This window comes from Cervus canadensis, chromosome 30 (genome assembly GCF_019320065.1).
Source record: "Cervus canadensis isolate Bull #8, Minnesota chromosome 30, ASM1932006v1, whole genome shotgun sequence".
Classification (NCBI taxonomy): domain Eukaryota; kingdom Metazoa; phylum Chordata; class Mammalia; order Artiodactyla; family Cervidae; genus Cervus; species Cervus canadensis.
In genome coordinates this window covers 32345761-32366608 of record NC_057415.1, presented here as the reverse complement: position 1 = coordinate 32366608, position 20848 = coordinate 32345761, and the positions used below count along the sequence as shown (strand labels likewise).

Here is a 20848-nt window from a genome sequence, read left to right as displayed (position 1 = left end):
GGTTCCTCAAATAATTAAGCAGAGAATTAATATGTGTGTTAGTCACTCAGTTGTATTTGACTCTTTGTGACCCCATGGACTGTAGCCCGCCAGGCTCCTCTGTTCATGGAATGAATGTATGATCCAGAAATTTCACTGCTGGGTATATATATGTCCAAAAGAATTGAAAGCAGTAACTCAAATAGTTGGGGCTTCCCAGGTGGCACTAGTGGTAAAGAATGTAGGAGATGTAAAAGATGAGGGTTCGATTCCTAGGTCGGGAAGATCCCCTGGAGGAGGAAATAGCAACCCACTCTAGTATTCTTGCCTGGAGAAAACCATGGACAGTGGAACGTGGCAGGCTACAGTCCTTTTAGGGTCACACAGAGTTGGACACGACTGAAATGACTTAGCACGCATGCACTCAAATAGATATTTGTACACTCATGTTCAGGTGGCGCTAGTGGTAAAGAGCCTGTCTGCCAATGCAGGAGACATAAGAGATGCAGGTTGATCCCTGAGGCGGGAAGATCCCCTGAAGGAGGGCATGGCAACCCACTCCAGTATTCTTGCCTGGAGAATCCCATGGACAGAGGAGCCTGGAGGGCTACAGTCCATAGGGTCGCACAGAGTCAGACATGACTGAGGTGACTTAGCATACACGCAGAGGTGAAAACTCCATGAAATAAGAGCAAACTGTCACACCGGCCGTAGAAAATGCATCCATCGTGGCTGTATCAATTTACATTCTCACCAACAGTGCAAGAGGGTTCCCTTTTCTCCACATCCTCTCCAGCATTTATTGTTTGATTTTTTTCGACAATGGGCGTCCTGACTAGTGTGAGGTGGTACATCATTGGAGGGGGGAATAATGCATTCGGTTTCTAAATGAAACTTATCTTTTCAGTAAACTCAGAGGCTGAGGGTCCCATTTAACCCATATCTCTTTTGTGGGTGTTAATTTTTTCACAAAGTCCAGTTCAAGTATCATCTCCTCCCGATCTCCCTGACTTGCTAGATAGAACCAAATGCCCTTTTGTTTAACCTGAGGTCATCCCATTTATGTCACGCTTATAGCACTTGCCACACATATGCTCTTAGAATGATTTGTTTATGTTTCTGTCCCATGCTAAGTTATAAAAACCGTGACCTTTGGGTCAAGAACCATGTCTCAGACCTCTCTATCTGGAGGGCTGGCACATTGACTAATGTATTGTTTAAATGAACCAAACTCCATTTCTGAGACCTTTATAAAATGCATAAATTTTCTTTAGAGATTGAGAAGAGAATAGCCGAAAGAAGAGGGCAGAATTTTTAGGTGAGATGACATCTTTTATATTTTATATCTAGGCATTCAGGCCCTCCAACTTTGCACTAAAATAACTGTTAAAATATACAGAATGCAGTACAAAGAAATAAAGAGTGAAAAGTATTAATAGTTAAGAGACATAGATGGACAAAAATTAATAAACTTCTAATAGAGGTCCGGAAAAATAAAATTGAAGAAATAGCGTGGAAGTAATATGTAAAGGGGTAAGTTGCAGATTATTTTTCAAACTTGAAAAATAAAGCAGAATATTCAGGTTGAAAGTTTCCACCAAGCATAAAGCCAGATAAACAAAAATTAATTCATTCTTAGATACACTAAATTAAAACTGCAGAAAAAGATAAAGAAAATCTTAACCTTACTAGAAAGAAAAGAAGGCAATTAGGCTCACTTGGTATTATTTGGCAACAACTGATACCAAAAGGCATTGGAGTAATAGTTTTAAAAGGCTGAGAAAAAAAATAACTGCTAGCCTGGAATTCTATAGGCAGCTTAGATAATCATTTTTTTAAATGAAGACAAAATAAACATGCAGACAAGTGTTTACCACTGAGACCCTCTCTGAAACAATTACCAAAAGTATATAATCTCTGTAAGAAATAACTTGTACCCAAAAGAAAGGGGCAGGGGACAAGAAACTATAGTAAGCATTTGTTGTTGTTCAGTCATTAAGTCATGTCTGATTCTTTTGCGACCCCATGGACTGTAATCTGCCAGGCTCCTCTGTCCATGGAATTTTCTAGGCAAGAATACTGGAGTAGGTTGCCATTCCTTCTTCAGGGGTCTTCCAGACCCATGGATCGAACCTGCATCTCCTGGATTGGCAGGAGAATTATTTACCATTGAGCCACTATAGTAAGCAAAGATGGTGGTAAAATGTAACTGCAGTTTTAGATATTGTGGAATATATTTTTTTTAAAAGCTCAATAATTTTTCTGTTTAAAAAAAGTGGAACTAGAATTCTAGATAAACAATTATAAGATGAAAGTATAGGGAAGAAGTTCAGCATATTGTTAAAACACTCTGAGCTCTTTACTGTATGCAGGAAGATGACAAATACTGAATAACTACAAACATGGGAAGATAATATAAAGTTAGAGGCATACTGTTAAAATTTCATTAATTCTTACCACCAAAATAATAGATTAAAAATCAAAATTTCCGAAACAGCAGGAGAACAAAAGGAACTAAAACTGTATCAATTTTAAAAAAATAAAGAAACAGAAAAGGAGGATAAATGAGCCAAGAACAGGTATGGCTAACAGAAGATTAAATTAACAAGTTAATTTGGAATAAACATGCCCAAATACATCCGAAATCACAGTAAACACCCATGGTATAAACTGATCTGTAGAAAGACAGATACATGATTTAAAAACACAAAAGACATATCTAATTATTTTAAAACAAATGTTGCAAATAAAGAGAGTGGAAAATACATACGAAGTAAACACTACTCAAAGTGATAATGAAATAGAGTAATAGTAGTAGTATAAGATGAACTTCAATATAAAGTGATAAGTAAGCATTTGAAGAGTGAAGAAAGACTTCTTAACGATAAAAGAAACAATCCATCAACAAGATAACAATCATGACATTTAATTATTTAAAAATATAGACTCAGGACCTCTGGTGGTCCAGTGGTTAAAGAATCTGCTTTGCAATGCAGGGGATGCAGGTTCAATCCCTGGTCCAGGAACTAAGATCCCACATGCTGCTGGGCAACTGAAGCCCATGCGTACCACAATTGCACTGAGCCTGCAACCCCACAGCTAGAGAGTCCATGGGCTGCAATGAAAGGTCCCAAGTGCCACAGCTAAGACCCGCACAGCCAAATTAAGTAAGTAAATAAGTAATGTAATAAATATAGACTCAAATAAACAAATCAAACTTAAGTTAGTATTACCAGGAGATATTATAATGGAGTAATAGGCGCCAAAAATTTTAAAGAAAATTATACACACATACACACATAGAAGAGAATGGAAAAATGGATGAATTCCAAGATGTTATTATCATTTATCTTCTAGTTGTGAGCATGATGTATAATTTTTTGTCTTTGTCTTGCTATATCTTACAGCAAAATATTACAAGACATACTATATAATATTAAAATATATAAAATTAGTATATATTATCAGGCTTCCCTGGTGGCTCAATAATAAAAACCCAACTGCCAGTGCAGGAGATGCAGGCTCAAATCCCTGGGTCGGGAAGATCCCCTGGAGAAGGAAATGGCAACCCACTCCAGTATTGGATATTCCCTTGCCTGGGAAATGCCATGAACAGAGGAGCCTAGCAGGCTAAAGTCCTTGGGGTTGCAAAGAGTTGAACATGACTGAGCATGGACATGAATATGTATTATCTTCATAATAAAAATTATAGGACATAATCAGAATGCCACAGAAATGTTAATTTTCCAATGCAATGGAAGCAAATTTGTAATTGATAAGTTTTAGAAAGTCAACCTCTTTAAAAAGGTAGATTTTTCTAAACAACTGATGAACAAAATAAATGGTCAATTGCATAATCACATACATAGTGATTAAAAACATCATATGATAATAAGGTTGCAGGTAATGATGGGTCCAAAAGATAATGGATAATATTGAATGCTTTCATTGTTTAAAAAGAAAGACAGACTACTGAGGAATTACTTCCCTGGTGGCTCAGTGGTAAAGAACCCACCTGCCAGTGCAGGAGATGGGGGTTTGATCCCTAAGTGAGGAAGATCCCCTGGAGAAGGAAATGGCAACCCACTCCAGTATTCTTGCCTGGGAAACCCCACAGACAAAGGAGCCTGGCAGGTTACCGTCTATGGGGTTGCAAAAGAGTTAGACATGACTTAGTGACTAAATAGCAACAACAAAACTGAGGAATTAGACAGTGAGAAGCTCTAGCCCAGGGGTTGAATCCAAATCTCTGCTCCATCACTTCCCATCTCCACTGAGTCACTTAACTAGTTGCCTTGGCATCTTTAGCTGTAGGCAGAGATAACAATAAAACCATTACATAAGCTTGACATCAAGAGCCTCGATAAAAGTGAAAGAGGAGAGTGAAAAAGTTGGCTTAAAACTCAACATTCAGAAAACTAAGATCATGGCATCCAGCCCCATCACTTCATGGCAAATAGGTGGGGAAACAATGGAAACAGTGACAGGCTTTATTTTCTTGGGCTCCAAAATCACTGCATATGGTGACTGCAGCTGTGAAATTAAAAGATATTTGCTACTTGGAAGAAAAGCTATGACAAACCTAGACAGCATATTAAAAAGTGAGACATTACTTTGCCAACAAAGGTCTGTCTAATGAAGGCTATGGTTTTTCTAGCAGTCATGTATGGAAGTGAGAGTTGGACTGTAAAGAAAGCTGAGCACCGAAGAACTGATGCTTTTGAACTGTGGTGTTGGAGAAGACTCTTGAGAGTCCCTTGGACTGCAAGATCAAACCAGTCAATCCGTAAGGAAATCAACCCTGAATATTCATTGGAAGGACTGATGCTGAAGCTGAAACTCCAATACTTTGGCCACCTGATGCGAAGAACTGACTCATTGAAAAAGACCCTGATGCTGGGAAAGATTGAAGGCAGGAGGAGAAGAGGACAACGGAGGATGAGATGGTTGGATGGCATCACTGACTCAATAGACATGAATTTGAGCAAGCTCTGGGAGATGGTGATGGACAGGGAAGCCTGGCGTGCTGCAGTCCATGGGGTCGCAAAGAGTCAGACATGACTGAGCAACTGGACTGACTAAAGCTTGACATGATGATTACATATGGTAAATAAATGTACACAAAGCATTTGACATTGTTCTTGGCCTATAGGGAGTAGTCTATGTTATTTTATTCCATAATTTAGAGACAGAAACCTGAACTATTGAGTTATTCTCCTGGTTTCTGTGGCTCAGCGGGTAGAGAATCCATGTACAATGCAGGAGACACAAGAGATGCAGGTTCTATCCCTGCATCAGGAAGATCCCCTGGAGGAGGAAATGCTAACCCACTCCAGTACTCTTGCCTGAAAAACCTCATGGACAGAGAAGCCTGATGGGCTACAGTCCAAAGGGTGGCAAAGAGTCAGACATGACGGAGCACCTAAGCATCCCCCCCGGCAAAAAATCTCAAAGTGGAAAGGCATATAGATGAATTTCACTGCACAAAACAAAATAATTGCACTACTACCTGTACAAAAGTGGAAAAAGAGGCCCACAGCTTTGTCTTCTGTGGTGTGCTGGAACTGGCTTATACTGGCTTGCAAGTGTCAAGTGTTAACTTTTCAGAAATGTAACAAGGCAATTGAATAGAGCCATTATTTAAAACTAAATTATCTAAATTTCTGTTTAAAACAACTATGTTAAAAACAAAAAAGTAATACTCAACATTTATCACTTCCTGATTATTTTACTGCGTTTTTCTATTATCGGTGTTATTGGAGTTATTTACACCTAATGTCTGTAGAAATTGCAGACACAGCTGTGCCACTGCACATCTCCTCCCAGCTCAGCCTTTATTGGTACCTTGAAGTCGGCTAAGATTGAAGCATTTGCACTACAGCGGTCAACAGATGCCACATATCAGGGCCTTTTTTTTCCCTCAGAGAGGCACTAGCTCATGAGCATATTCTATATTATCAATACCTTCAAATCTTACCATTTAAGGGTGTATAAATAGCACCCTGTTTATGTAACAGTTCCTGGTAGGCAGCAGAATTGCATAAACAATCTTATTATACCCATTTTTTAGGGTATTAATGTGTTAATAGTCCTGAAAGTGTGGGTGACTTTCTCTCTTAGACTTTTGCAGATCTTGTGTTTTCAGTTATCATTCTTAATGCCAGGTATTATTTTTACTAAAACCCCCAAATTGATTCATTAGTTTCTTCTCATTCAATATGCAGATCCAGAAGTGACAGAGGAAGCATATATACTATTGATGTTATCTTTCCAGGGAGGTGGTACAAACTCTGTTGAGGTCAGTTAAAATCAGAGAAATAAATCTTGGAATGTCTTGACAAGCTTAAACATGGAGAAATGCATGAGTTGTCACTGAGAACAGCTTCCCTTAGTGTTCAGTGGCATGACGGTTTCTTGTGAGGTTTGATTGTGTTTTTAATAAGGTTAACATTTAAAATTGATTAAGAACCTGCCATCAGCCACAAGTTATACTTTTCATTCATGATCTTAGTTATTTATCACAATAAACATAAAAGCAGATACTATTATTATTCTCATTTGCAGTTGAGGAATGAAGGCTATGCAAGGTTCAGTAACTTATCTAAACAAAATAAGAGCAGGAAGTGATAGAACTGAATTTCATCGGTAAGGTTGATTTAAAATTCTTATCTTTTAACTCTAAGTATACCATGTCTTCGGTGTAGTACTAGTTACAGACAAGGGAAAAAAATAAGACTGACGTTAATATCAATTTCTATAGGCAAAAGATTGTTGGTTAAGCCCACCTTGCTCACAGTCCAAAATTATCCAAACAAATCGCTTTTAAATTTTTACTGACACAATCACATAGTTGTATTTAATGATGTTTATAGAATCAGCAGACTGTCTCTGTTTGTTTTCTTTCTACTGTCCAGCTTTCATCTCAGCCAGGGCCTGTTTAAACTGGGACACTATTTCTCCCCTCTTTCCAAGGACCACATGAACAACAAATACATAAAAATGAACACAGTGCTTTTCAAAGAGTAACTGAACTTGAATACTGGCTGCTGGATGAGACGATTCTAATGTTATCCTTTTATGGACTGTAACACACGGTCATTGGCATACCAACTTCGGATCGACCGTTTGCTGATTGACATAACCAAATAACTGAGTAAGCAGTCGGTGTATTTGCTCCTTTCTGTTCTAGTAAAATTAAGCTCAGACTTGGAACATATTCATGCTTTTCTAGCATCATGAATACAGTATTGCTTTTTCAGTATGAAAAAACACATGGGTATTAGAAATTTTTCAAGTCCCCCAAAGAAAGAGGTATTCAGTATTGCTCATCATTTGTCATATTTTAGAAACTGACACATACTTCTGGTGATGTAATCAAATATGTTATTTTTTTTTATTATGAAGTCTCTGGAACTTATATAAGGTTCATTGATAATCTCAATAGTTACTGTGCTGTGTTTAGTCACTTATTAATGCCATATCATTAATTCTTTGTCACAGAACATACTCTTGGTCTTTGCCTTCAGAAATGACACTGAGGACGGGAAGATAGGAATTCTGGGTCAGTCTGTTGGAATTTCTGAAATCACCTCTCCTAGGGGCATCCCTTAGGTATTAAGGTGTGATTTCATAGGGACTCATCTAAAATGTGCCTGTTCCCCAGGAGGGGTCATTTCACCAGTCATTGACAGTCTTCAGCATAGCATATAACATTGTAAGCTGAACACTAGTAGGTACTTCATCTTAGGAGAAAACTGAGGCTCACAGTGAAGACCTGCTTTTCTGAAAGGCAAACAAAAAGGCACTGGGGACTAGAAAAAGGAAGTTGATCTTAACATTCTTTTCCAGGCCTGAAGTATCCTCCTTCCACTTTCTTCATTTTTTGGCCTAGACTGCATGCTTTGTTGCCATATAATCCCAGCTGCCTTACCCTGCAGTCCTTTAGCTGCACTGACCCTGGAAAGTACCAGTCTTGAACTAATCCAACCAGCTGTCCTCACTGCTCCTGTGTTCACAGAGTTATTGTTGAATAAAGTCATACAAGGGTGAAGATCAGGACCACTTATGGGGGTGCAGTCCTCAACCCCAGCATGGACATGTGGTCCTTCTACATTCTCTGGCCCGCTTCTCTCATCTCTCTGAATGGGATCACTTCCTTTAGGTCCTCTCCTCATCCCTCACTTATCACTTTCCCCCAGTAACCTCATGTCCTATTTCACCGAGAAGTTGCCTACTTCACCACTGGACTTGTGGTAAAAAATCTTGCCATTTCTGCACTTTGTCTGTTCTTTAAAGTCAATAATATTTAAAGCAACTGTTGTTTCCCCAAATATGGAATGAGTTACTCTTTCAGTATACGTCAATATAAAACATTCATCCAGTACTCGGTGTCCCGGATTTCAGTGACAGCTGCGAATGACTTAGTCATATGTCTAATCTGTGAATCCTATCCCTGTATATGTATGATTTAGAAGAAGTTACTAACATATTTCTAAAGATAAATCACTTAAGGCTCAGAACCTCTAGGTATGATAGTAATGGGATAATTTTAAGAGTGGAGTTTGGACAGGAGTTCTTTGTGCATAGAACAGATTCATAGCTGTTTCATGAACTCCCATCCTCCTACAGAAAATCCCACTGTACACTTAGTACTCCCTGATAAAGTGTTAAATATTTTTGAAGAATGTGGTTAAGGCGAATGTTCAATGAAATGTTGGCTATTTTCATACATGCCTGTTGATAAAATTCTCCTCCTTGTGGTTTGATACTGAGCTCATGATTGAAAGTATCACCAGGTGAAATGATTCAGAAAGATAGTGACCTTTCCCTTTGTCTTTGAACATTAGGAATCTCAATTAAACTAAAACTATAATGATAAGTTATTCTACAAAGTTGGTTATTAATTTTATTGAAGAAATAATATGCTGATGATTGGAAAATAATCCATGGACTATTCTTGCACTATTTTAACTGTGTCGGTTCACTTTATGATATATTATTGTGCAGATGCCTTGATTCATTCACAATAAAGGACTTAGGAAAAAGGTGTACCATCGAAAAAACCTCTTGCCACTATTGCCTTCTGCCAAGAATAGAGAAAACAACTAGAGATATTTGTGTAGCATAATTTCATTACTGTTAATAGTATTAAAATAATCACATATTAATGTGTTTTTGTACCAACATATTCCATGCATTTCAACATGTAAAATGTTAAGTATTATATTTTCATAATAGTGTTTATTCTCAGAACTGGTAAGTGTAGTTAATGAATGTTTGCTCTTTCAGACCAGGTGTTTTGGCTAAGGCTGATGTTAAACCCATATTAATTTAGAGTTTTCAATAATACTCAAATACTCTGAGTAGGATAGGCAAAAATATTGCTTTAATTTTTTGAGTTTACAATCTAATTAAAGCAATAAATAAACTATAAACAAATAAACGAAGTTGGGGTAACAATTTGGTTATTTTCTTTAGAGGTCAGGATTTTGGCTTTGTTACATTTATGCCACTATATTTTGTGAAGTTTTCAGTATAGAAACAGTGTGCTTTACCTGTAAAGTTTGGAAACTACAAATCATCTCTTTCTAGATAGAAATTAAAAGGTTGGGCTTGGTTTTTCTCATTCATGGGATTCTAATTTGAATCAGAAAATCAATTGTCATGTTCCTTGTAAGCCTGGATTTCAGTACATTTTAGCATCTAACCATGTCATTTTTATGTAACTTCATGGTTTAGAATAGCACAAATAATTTTACAACAATCCATAAGTCCAAACATCCAGGTGCTGCCCTTCTGGATATCCGTTGTATGATCAGGAAGTATTAAAATAATCTAAAGCCAATGTTAAGTCTTTCTGGCTATTATTAGCTATTTGAAAAGATATAGATTCTCTCTTATCTGGAGGTACCTTAAAGTATTAGTTGACAAAAGTTTAAATGCATTGAAAGATACCCTTCTGTGCACATAAAATAGAAAAAGAAAGCAATGAAACAATATAAATCTATGAAATCAGACTGTTGGTAAAGAAAGCTCTATCTTCTTAGTATGTGAATTTTGACCGTATGGTTCCAGAAATTCTAGTGAACCACAAAATCTACGCTATGTTTTTGATCTAACATACACTATAACTGCGTTCACTTGTCTACACAATACAAACCCATTCAGTTCTTTGGTAAAGTAATATGAAAGGAAAATAATCCATTTGAATGTGTCATAAATTCACAGAACTCTTTTTACTCTACTGTAATGTGTTCAATTCCCTGGTGGCTCAATGGTAAAGAATCTGCCTACCAATGCAAGAGACGGGGTTCAGTCCCTGGGTTGGGAAGATTCCCTGGAGAAGAAAATGGCAACCCGCTCCAGTATTCTTGCCTGGAGAATCCCATGGACAGAGGAGCCTGACGGGCTACAGCTCATGGGTTCGCAAAAGAGCTGGACATGACTGAGCTACTAAACAACAGTCCATTTAATCAGAAAACTTTTTTATGTTATTCTATTTGCTTTCTCATGTCTTTGTAAAAAGACTTCAATGAAGCCCTCGGTCAGTTCGCAAATCACCTATTTTCCTGTCTTTCTTCCTGATTTGAAATACACTAGTCTCAGTTTCATAATATGCTGGCCAGAAACTGTGGACATTCTTGCTACTGCAACAGGTGTTTGTCAGTTTCTTAAGTTGCTTTCCTTTCCCCTGAGGTGGTGTTATTTCCGGTACATTCCAAAGCCTCTGGAAAAAAAAACCTTTCACAGTCTCTTGCCAAACCAAATCATGACTCCAGCCTCCTATGGAGAACCCGTTGTTCTTCAAACTTTTATAGGCAACTTGTGTGCATCTTTCTCTAATTTTTATTTGGGAGGAACTCAAGTATTGGTTAAGAGTTTTGCAAAGCTGAAACTGAAAATGGAAGTGATTTTTGCTCAGAGGCAAACACTCTGGATGTCTGGGAGTGGGATTGATACATTCCTGGCAAACCTGATGTAAAAAGGTTTTCATCATCCATTTAGACCACCCTGAAGTTTGACATACACATAAACAAACTGACCTCAATAACTTGCAGTCTACCTGTTAATGTTTCGCTTACAAGTTAAGCAGGGGACGGATAGCAGTAGAATGAAGACCATCCATCAATTGCTTATTTATATAGCTTTCTCCCTGTCCATATACTGCACCCCCACTTCACCAAGTAAAACCCAAGCCTGCCATCATGAATTAGTCATGATCGGAACACACGCATGCACTTTCAAACTGTCACAAGGCAACAGGAGACAAGAGTGCTAAAACCAACCTTTTGGAAGTTTCTCAGTCCCGCTGAAGGCAACCAAAGTAAGAATATGTACCAGTGGAATGTTGACGAACTCTCTCATGATTAATCCAGGCTCAGGCAGCAGAAAGTTCTTTCTGGACAACGCAAGGAAAAGGCCTCCACCGTTTACATTTTAAAGCATAGTTTGTTCCAAAAGGGTCGTCTGCTAATGACTGTTTGTGTCAGCAGCTCCACTGGCTCTAAGTATAATCAGGAATTCTCAGACTTGGCTGTAATGATAGACACGGCCAGCTGGTGAGTATCCCCTTAGGCCAGTAATGCAAGTGTAGGGCTGGAGGAACAAGGGAAAGAAAATCCCTCTAGAATCCCTTTTAAGACAGTAGCAGAAGGACAATACCAGATGCCTTTTGTAACCATCATTGTATTCCCTGAGATATAGTTTTCCTGATCTTCTGAGTCAGCTCATCATCTCTCCTGCACTTATCTCAGAACTCTGGATGTATCTGAGCATGGATTCCTCCCCATCTCTCACTCCCCACCCGCATCCATCCCATATTTAATTCCTACGGATTGTACCAACTTGATATGCCTTGATTTCCTCCGCTCCTTTGACTGTCACTAGTCTCAGCCTGTCCCAGCCTCCCTTTCAGACATTCATCTTCTTGGAATGATGGTGGTAACCTCCCATCTGTTCTCTCTGCCTTGTGTCTTACTGTCCTCTAGGGTTACCCTGGTGACTCAGACGGTAGAGTCCGCCTGCAATGTAGGAGACCCGGGTTTGATCTCTGGGTCGGGAAGATCCCCTGGAGAAGGGAATGGTTACCCGCTCCAGTACTCTTGCCTGGAGAATTCCATAGACAGAGGAGCCTGGTGGGCTACAGTCCATGGGGTCACAAGGAGTTAGACACGACTGAGTGACTAACACTTTCACTAATCTCTTTTTAGATCACCTGTCCTACTCAAACGTCTTCAGTGGCTCTTCATCACATAAAAAAAAATTCAAATCTCTCTAATATGATGAAAGAAAACCTGATGGACTCTACCTACCTGTTTAGCCCCATCTGTTATAATCCCTGTCTCTATTTTAATATGTAGCAACCTACTGATGGTTCACTGAATACAGCTTTCAAGCCTCCATGAATTGTTCCTACTGTTTCCTCATCTTGGAGTGCTTTCTCCTCCTCTCCAACTGGTTCCCACCTATCTCAGACTTGATCACTGTCTCCTGGGAGCTATTCCAGACTACAATTCCCACATCTTCCCAAAGTTGCCTTAGGCTTGCCTCCTCTGGGCTTCTCTGTTCTATTGTGCATTTCTCTATCATTGCACTTATCACATGGTTTTAAGAGTTTTTTCTGCTTGTGTTGGTGTGTCCCTTATTCTTCGGTCTCATGAATCCACTGAGTCAGCAGTCATGAACTGTCAGTTGGAGCAGATTCTTCCAAAACATTCTCCTAGGCAAATGGCCTTCTCCCACTGAACAGTATGTCTTGGAGACTTTTACGTGGTTAATATACAGCACTATCTCATTGCTTCTATTGGCTATGTAGATTTCTAAATCATGGATGTATAATGGTATATGTAACCACACCTCAGGCTCAGACAGTAAAGAATCTGCCTGCAATTGGGGAGACCTGGGTTCAGTCCCTGGATTGGGAAGATCCCCTGGAGAAGGGAACAGCTACCCACTCCAGTATTCTTGCCTGGAGAATTCCATGGAAATAGGAGTCTAGCAGGCTACAGCCCATGGTGTTGCAGAATTGGACACAACTGAGTGACTTTCACTTTCACTTTCAGAAATACATAAGAGAATCCATTTCCCCACAATCTCATCAACACTTACCGTTGAATTTTTACATTTAAGTAGAATAAAAAGGGTATGACGTTGTCTTAGTTTACTTGTGTTCCACTCTTACTGTTGGTAATGAGAATTTTTTGTATATTTGTTATTCATTTTCCTCTTCTGTGACTTTTGCCTATTTTCCTCTTAAGTCTGTTTTTTTATTAATTTATAGGAGTTTTAAAAAATACTCTGAATGAAATAATTTTATATCATTGATCCATTGTATATTTTTCAAATATTTTCTATGTAGACTAGCTCTACTACCTAGACATAGTGATTGCCTCAGAAATGGGCTTATGGCTCAAACTGGCTTATAGCTCAAGGTCTCCCTGTTATTTTACTGGATGTAATACAAAATAAGCTCCTTCTTTTTGATCACCACCTGTGAGGATTAGATAAACCAAGGCTGTTGGAGACTTCCTGCTTCATTAATAGGAAATAATATGAAAGTCAGATGTATCCACTGATTTTCCTTGTTGTGGGAGTTAATAAATTCCTTTATCCTTTTTTCTGGCTTGGCTAATATGAATTTGATTCCTTAAATTGCGACTGAAATGATCCTTATGTAATTTATAATAGAAGAGGTATAAATTTGATGTGGTTTCTGTTCTGAGAATATCCTGTGAATGCTATGTACCTCATGGGAAACTTTGACATTAGCTGAATGAGCACTTTTTTACTTTAATCCGAAATTTAGGAACCAGCAGGATGAAAAGACTTTAGCCATCCCCACAAGTAGCACTAGGAAGAGGACAGATTTCTGGAGATTTTGGATGACTATGGACCTGTGAGCTTAAAGATAAACTCAGGATCACCACCAGCCATTAAGAAAGGAAAGTCCAAGGTGAGCAACTTAAGGGACCTCTTTCTTCAAATGTCCAGGAGGAAGATTTAGGAATAAGCACTCTTCATTCTCTTTCCCTTTTCCCTAAAATGTAGAACAAGCATTGATGGTGCTCATTTTGAGTCCAGTAGGAATTGCATTCTCTAGACTAGTGACCCTATTTCAAATTCCACCATGACCTGAGCCTGAAGGTAACAAGAATACTGTGTGAAACTAAGGGGAGACCAAGCTCTGTTGAGGGAAAGCCAGAATGTGTGGACGAGGGCTGGTTTAAGATGAACCAGTCGATTTCTGTTTTGTATAGAAGTACACTTGTTTCATTTTTTCAGATTCCACCTATAAACAATATCATATGATATTTGTCTTTGGCTTACTTCATTTAGTATGATAATCTCTAGGTCTATCCATGTTGCTGCAAATGGCGTTATTTCTTTCTTTTGATGGTTGAGTAATATCCCATGGTATAAATACACCACATCTAAAAAATGATACAAACGAACTTACATACACAATAGAAATATACCCACAGACATAGAAAGAAAATTTATGGTTACCAAGGGGGAAGTGGGGGAAGGATAAAGTAGGCATTTGGGATTGACATATGGAAACTATTGTATGTAGAATGGATAAACAATAAGGACTTACTGTATAGCACAGGGAGTTATACTCAATATTTTATAATAACCTGTAAGATGAAAGAATCTGAAAAAAAAATGTGTGTGTGTATAGAACTGAATCACTTTTCTGTATACCTAACCTAACACAATATTTTGAATCAACTATACTTCAATTTAAAAAATTGGAAAAAAACAAAAACTAAATAAAATTAATCTGTTAGTTAATCTGTTTGCTAAGAGAATCCTGTGAAGAGTGTGGCTTAGGCATGAACATGGCATCAGACCCCAAAATGTTGTAGCTGGAGGCTGTCAGCTAATTATTGTCCTTGCTGCAGTTTCTTGGACCCTGGATACAAAATGGCCTTCCATCCTATAATACAGGCAGATCTATTCCTTATAAAGTAGGCTCATTCAGCCACAGAGAGTGGAGATGGGGTGGCAGTCAATTATTTGACTTCTTTTTGAGAGAGTCTCTCTCATAGTGGAGAGACTATGGGGCTGATGGCCAGTCTTCCCTTTCATAAAATGCACTCAGCCACCAAGTAAATTTGCCTTGCCACCTCTAGTATCTCTGCTTCTTCATCTCAAGAGCTGGCTGAGACACCAAGTAGCACCATGCTGAGCCATATCTTGAACTTGACACTGGAATTCAACCATACAGCAGCTGATGAGACTGGCCTCATTCCTGCTAGAATCAACGCATCACCAAATTAGTGCTCCTGGTCTACACCCTGCTGTCATACATCTGGTGACATTGGCAAGGAGCCCCTTCATGATCACAGAGGGCAGTGACCTAGTCTTCTGCCTCACTGGTCAACAGTGGGTCAGAAATGCCATGTGGATCGCCCTTTCTAGAAAACTCCTGGGAAGTCAAAGAGTTCCATGTTCACAAATGAATGTAATGTCTGATTAAATATCAGGATGGCAGTGAGAGGTACATCAATATGTTGCAAACCCATACCTTATAAAAATGGGAGGGACTCTTAAAATGATTGTTCAATGAATGAAGGAATTATATCGACTACCTACTATAGGCTGAACATTTGGCAGAAATCAATGGAGCAAGAAAAAAATGTCTGGTGATATAGTTAATATTATATGATTGCGTCAGTAATTAGTTCAGTTCAGTCGCTCAGTCATGTCCAACTCTTTGTGACCCCATGGACTGTAGCATGCCAGGCCTCCCTGTCCATCACCAACTCATGGAATTTACTCAAACATTGAGTCGGTGATGCCATCCAACCATCTCATCCTCTGTCATCCCCTTCTCCTTCTCTGTCGTCCCCTTCTTCTGCATCAGGGTCTTTTCAAATGAGTCAGCTTTTCGCATCAGGTGGCCAAAGTATTGGAGTTTCAGCTTCAGCATCAGTCCTTCCAATGAACATTCAGGACTGATTTCCTTTAGGATGGACTAAATGAAATAATTAACTAAATTATAATCTAAAGAGATATGTTATGCTGTGAAATTATATAAGAATTGAGCCTGACAGTCTGAGGGCTTGAGAAATGCTTCTCTGCGAAGGTACTAGGGAGGCTAAATTCTGCAGAATAAGTAAAAGCCAGATGGCTAAACTAGGGAGGTCTGGGAGTAGACCATAACCTTTAGTGGGTGAGGAATATGGAAATGACCCAGAACATGAAGGAACATGGTGATGTGATGGAAATGAAAGAGGGTCAGTATGTTTGGAGTAAAGAGTTAGGGTAGAACCTACAGAGGCAGGTAGACAAGGTCATTCAGGATCTTTTATGTTTCAGTAAGGCCTTCATTCTAGGAGCAGGATATTGTCATGGGAATGTAGACCACAGTTAAAGCTATAAAATGAATCAGCTGATGCTAAGGGGAGAGTGTAGATGAAGAGGAAGCCCCAGAATTGAGCCATGAAACATCCAACCCTTTAAAAGTCAGTAGAAGATTAAGAATTAGAGAGAAAGATTGACAAAGAGCACGTAGTGAGACAGAAAAAAAAAATGATGAGTGTAACCAAAGGGAAGGGAAGGGAAGAGAGCATTTCCAGGAGAGCCTGCTTTCCAGGAGTGTTCAGATGCTACTGAGAGGTTGAGTAAGAAAGGTTCCCATTGAATTTAGCAGCATAGATGTATTTTACGATATTGATGAAGGGTAATCTCTGGGATATGGGAAATGAAGTAAGAAATCAGAGTGGTGTACAGTGATTGAGGAATGAATAAGAGGTATGAAAGAGACAGTATGTGAATATGATTCTCTCAAGACGAGTGATGTTGAAGGGGTAAAGAAAGTAAAGCCACTAGAGGGAGAGGTTGGATGAAGACAGAATTTTTACTTTTCATTTATTTTGAAGGTGTGCTGTGAAGTACCCTGTAGAGAGAAAGTGGTTAAAGACACAGGATAGAAAAGAGATAATAGACAAGTCAAGGTCTCAAGAAAGGCAGGTGTGACAGGATCCTGTAATAGAAGATGATGAGGAAGGGGTGTGTGTGTGAGTTGCTCAGTCGTATCTGACTCTTTGCAACCACATGGACTGTAGCCCACCAGGCTCTTCTGTCCACAGGATTCTTAAGGCAAGAATACTGGAGTGGGTTGCCATGCCTTTCTCCAGGAAGGGGTAAATATGGAAATTAATAGGCAGGAATGACAAAGAAGTTACTGAGCCCTCATCTGATGACTTCTTTCATATCTATCAAATAGATGACGTTGAAGGAGATTTAAAACAGTTATTCTGGAGAAGGGCGCACACAGTGAGGTTGTTCATATAGAGTTGTACTGATTCTCATATACGCTGGTGTAATTATTTTCTCTAACATGTCTCAGCTTTCTGTGTAACAGATGTTGAATGGTTTAGGTTTATTTTGGGGATGGGGGGAGGAAAGAGTATTTGTCAGTGATATATTAACCCAGGGAAGCAGCATTCCAGAAGACAGAATGACGCATTATGATAGGCAGCAAAGTGAATGTACTGAGTTTGCATCCATGCTATGTTGTTTCAGTCACGGCTGACTCTTTGCGACGATATGGACTATAACCTGCCAGGCTCCTCTGACCTTGGGATTCTCCAGGCAAACATACTAGAGTGGGTCACTATGCCCTTCCTCAGGGGATCTTCCCGACCCAGATATTGAACCTGCATCTCTTAGGTCTTTTGCATCGGCAGGCGGGTTCTTTACCACTAGCACCACCTGGGAAGCCCCATAATGAGTATAGACATGATCAGTAAACGAGTGGTGGAACTGGCAGAACAAAGAAAGTAGGAAATGGACAATGGGAGCAAGCAATGAAAAGGGAGGGACTCAAGGATGTAAGTAGGTTTAAATGAGTTTAGGAGTTCACCATGGGAACGTAGACCATGACCCTGGGCCATTTTGCTTATGTGTGGTTAAGCTCATTTTTAGAGCAGAGACCAGCTCTGAAGCTGTTACTATTCACATGACGGACAAAGGTTTTAATAGTGTGGATGGAGAGGAAAGGATAGACTTAGGACAAATATGGAAAGGAGAATCAGATGGATTTGTTCATTAAGACAGATTTCCAACTTGAAATAATTGAGTGAATATAGAAAATGGAGTATTTAATTATATGCTGGTAGGCCTCCCAAGAAGAAGAAATGCAAAAAGGCAAAATAGTTGTCTAAGGAGGCCATACAAATAGCTGAGAAAAGAAGTGGAAGGCAAAGAAGAAAAGGAAAGATATACCCATCTGAATGCAGAGGTCCCAAGAATAGATGGGAGAGATAAGAAAACCTACCTAAGTGATCAGTGCAAAGAAATAGAGGGGGAAAATTGAATGGGAAAGACTAGAGATCTCTTCAAGAAAATTAGAGATATCAAGGGAACGTTTCATGCAAAGATGGGCACAATAAAGGACAGAAATGGTATGGACCTAACAGAAGCAGAAGATATTAAAAAGAGGTGGAAAGAATATACAGAACTATATAAAAAAAGATCTTCATGACCCAGATAACCATGATGGTGTGATCACTCACCTACAGTCAGACATCCTGGAGTGCAAATTCAAGTGGGCCTTAGGAAGCATCACTACAAACAAAGCTAGTAGAGGTGATGGAATTCCAGTTGAGCTATTTCAAATCCTGAAAGATGATGCTGTGAAAGTGCTGCACTCAATATGCCAGCAAATTTGGAAAACTCAGCAGTGGCCACAGGGCTGGAAAAGGTCAGTTTTCATTCCAATCCCAAAGAAAGGCAATGCCAAAGAATGCTCAAACTACCGTACAATTGCACTCATCTCACACGCTAGCTAAGTTATGCTCAAAATTCTCCAAATTAGCCTTCAACAGTATGTGAACTGAGAGCTTCCAGATGTTCAAGCTGGATTTATTTAGAGAAGGCAGAAGAACCAGAGATCAAATAGCTAACATCTGGATCATAAAAAAGGTAAAGAGAATTCCAGAAAAACATCTACTTCTGCTTCACTGACTAGCTAAAGCCTCTGCCTGTGTGGATCACAACAACTGTGGAAAATTCTTAATGAGATGGGAATACCAGACCGCCTTACCTGCTTCCTGAGAAACCTGCATGCAGGTCAAGAAGAAACAGTTAGAACCAGATGTGGAACAATGGACTGGTTCAAATTGGGAAAGGTGTACGTCAAGGCTGTATATCGTCACCCACCCTGCTTATTTAACGTCTATGCGGAGTACATCATGCGAAATGCCAGACTGGATGAAGCAGAAGCTGGAATCAAGATTTCCAGGAGAAGTATCAATAACCTCACATATGCAGATGACACCACCTTTATGGCAGAAAGTGACGAGGAACTAAAGAGCTTCTTGATGAAAGTGAAAGAGGAGTCTGAAAAAGCTAACTTAAAACTCAACGTTCAAAAAACTAAAAGATCATGGCATTTGGTCCTATCATTTCATGGCAAATGGATGGGGAAACAATGGAAAAAGTGATAGACTTTATCTTTTTGGACTCCAAAATCAGCAGGTGATGACTGCAGCCATGAAATTAAAGGATGCTTGCTCCTTGGAAGCAAAGCTATGACAAGCCTAAACAGCATATTAAAAAGCTGAGACATTACCTTGCCAAAAAAGGTCTGTATAGTCAAAGCTATGGTTTTTCCAGTAGTCATGTATGGATGTGAGAGTTGGACCATAAAGAAGGATGAGCACTAAAGTATTGATGGTTTTGAACTGGAGAAGTTGAACCTTTTTTTGAACTTTTGAAGTTGGAGAAGACTCTTGAGAGTTCCTTGGACACCAAGGAGATCAAACCACTCAATCCTCAAGGAAATCAACCCTGAATATTCATTGGAAACTGATGTTGAAGCTGAATCTCCAATTCTTTGACCATCTGATGAGAAGAGCTGATTCATTGGAAAAGACCCTGATGCTGGGAAAGATTGAAGGCAGGAGGAGAAGGGGACACCAGAGGACAAGATGGTTAGATGGCATCACCAATTTGATGAACATGAGTTTGAGAAAGCTCAGGAGATGGTGATGGACAGGGAAGTCTGGCATGCTACAGTCCATGGGTTCACAAAGAGTTGGACACAACTAGTCAACAAGGTTGACTGAACAACAAGGCAATGTATATCTTATATATCTTGGGATGCTTGTCTGGGTCCCAAAACAAAACAGGTGGCCCACTCAAACAGAATAAAGGAATATGCACAAAGGTGTAAGATGTTGGGAAACCACAAGTGTTAGTATGGAAACTCTAAACCACTAATAGGTAGTTGCCCTTTGCCATCTCTAGACCTAAGGGCTTAAGGGGAATGAAAAACAGATACTGGAACCTAAGAGGCAGAGATGCCTGTGTTGAGAGAAATCTTCTAATAGGAGTGAAGACCTTTGGTTGAGGATTCAGCCAGCTCATGAGGGCGCCTTTGATTTTTGGTAGATTCTTGCCACTGGCCGAAACCAACAGGAAATAGGAGGGTAAGAAAGCCCATTGGTAGAGTCCAAACAAGTCAGTTTGCACAGGCACAGAGCAGGGGAGAAATGGATCTAGAGAATAAACAGAAGGACAATCAGGAGATCTCTTGAGGAAACCCAGCTTTTCCTGGAACACACATGTGAAGAATGATGCTATTCCCATTTGTTGCAACAGTTGCTTTTTGAATCATCATGCCACACTTTCACCCACCTCTCTACTTGTTCCCGAAGATTGATTATGCTTCTTCTACATCAAATACCCTAGGTCCATTTGAAGTACATCTTCTGTTCTCCAGTGTGTTACAGGGGCTTTTCCAGATTATGGATCTACTTCTCTGGCTTTTGTAAATTATGGAACAAAAGTATTCTCTGGGACTTTAGCCTGTTCATATTTCTGAATTCAGCACTTCTTATTGGTTCATCTATCCCCT

At 39.3% G+C, this 20848-nt stretch overlaps 1 protein-coding gene across 2 annotated transcripts in view; it reads right to left on the bottom strand.

Moving 5' to 3' along the window:
* MUSK (muscle associated receptor tyrosine kinase) overlaps positions 1-11564 on the bottom strand; it is a 95016-nt gene extending 83452 nt beyond the window's left edge. For both annotated transcript variants that reach the window (XM_043453770.1, XM_043453771.1), the window contains exon 1: positions 11265-11564. In XM_043453770.1, coding sequence (XP_043309705.1) covers positions 11265-11343 — 79 coding nt within the window. In that variant the 5' untranslated portion in view covers positions 11344-11564. The remainder of the gene's footprint in view (positions 1-11264) is intronic.
* Between the last annotated feature and the right edge of the window lie 9284 nt (positions 11565-20848).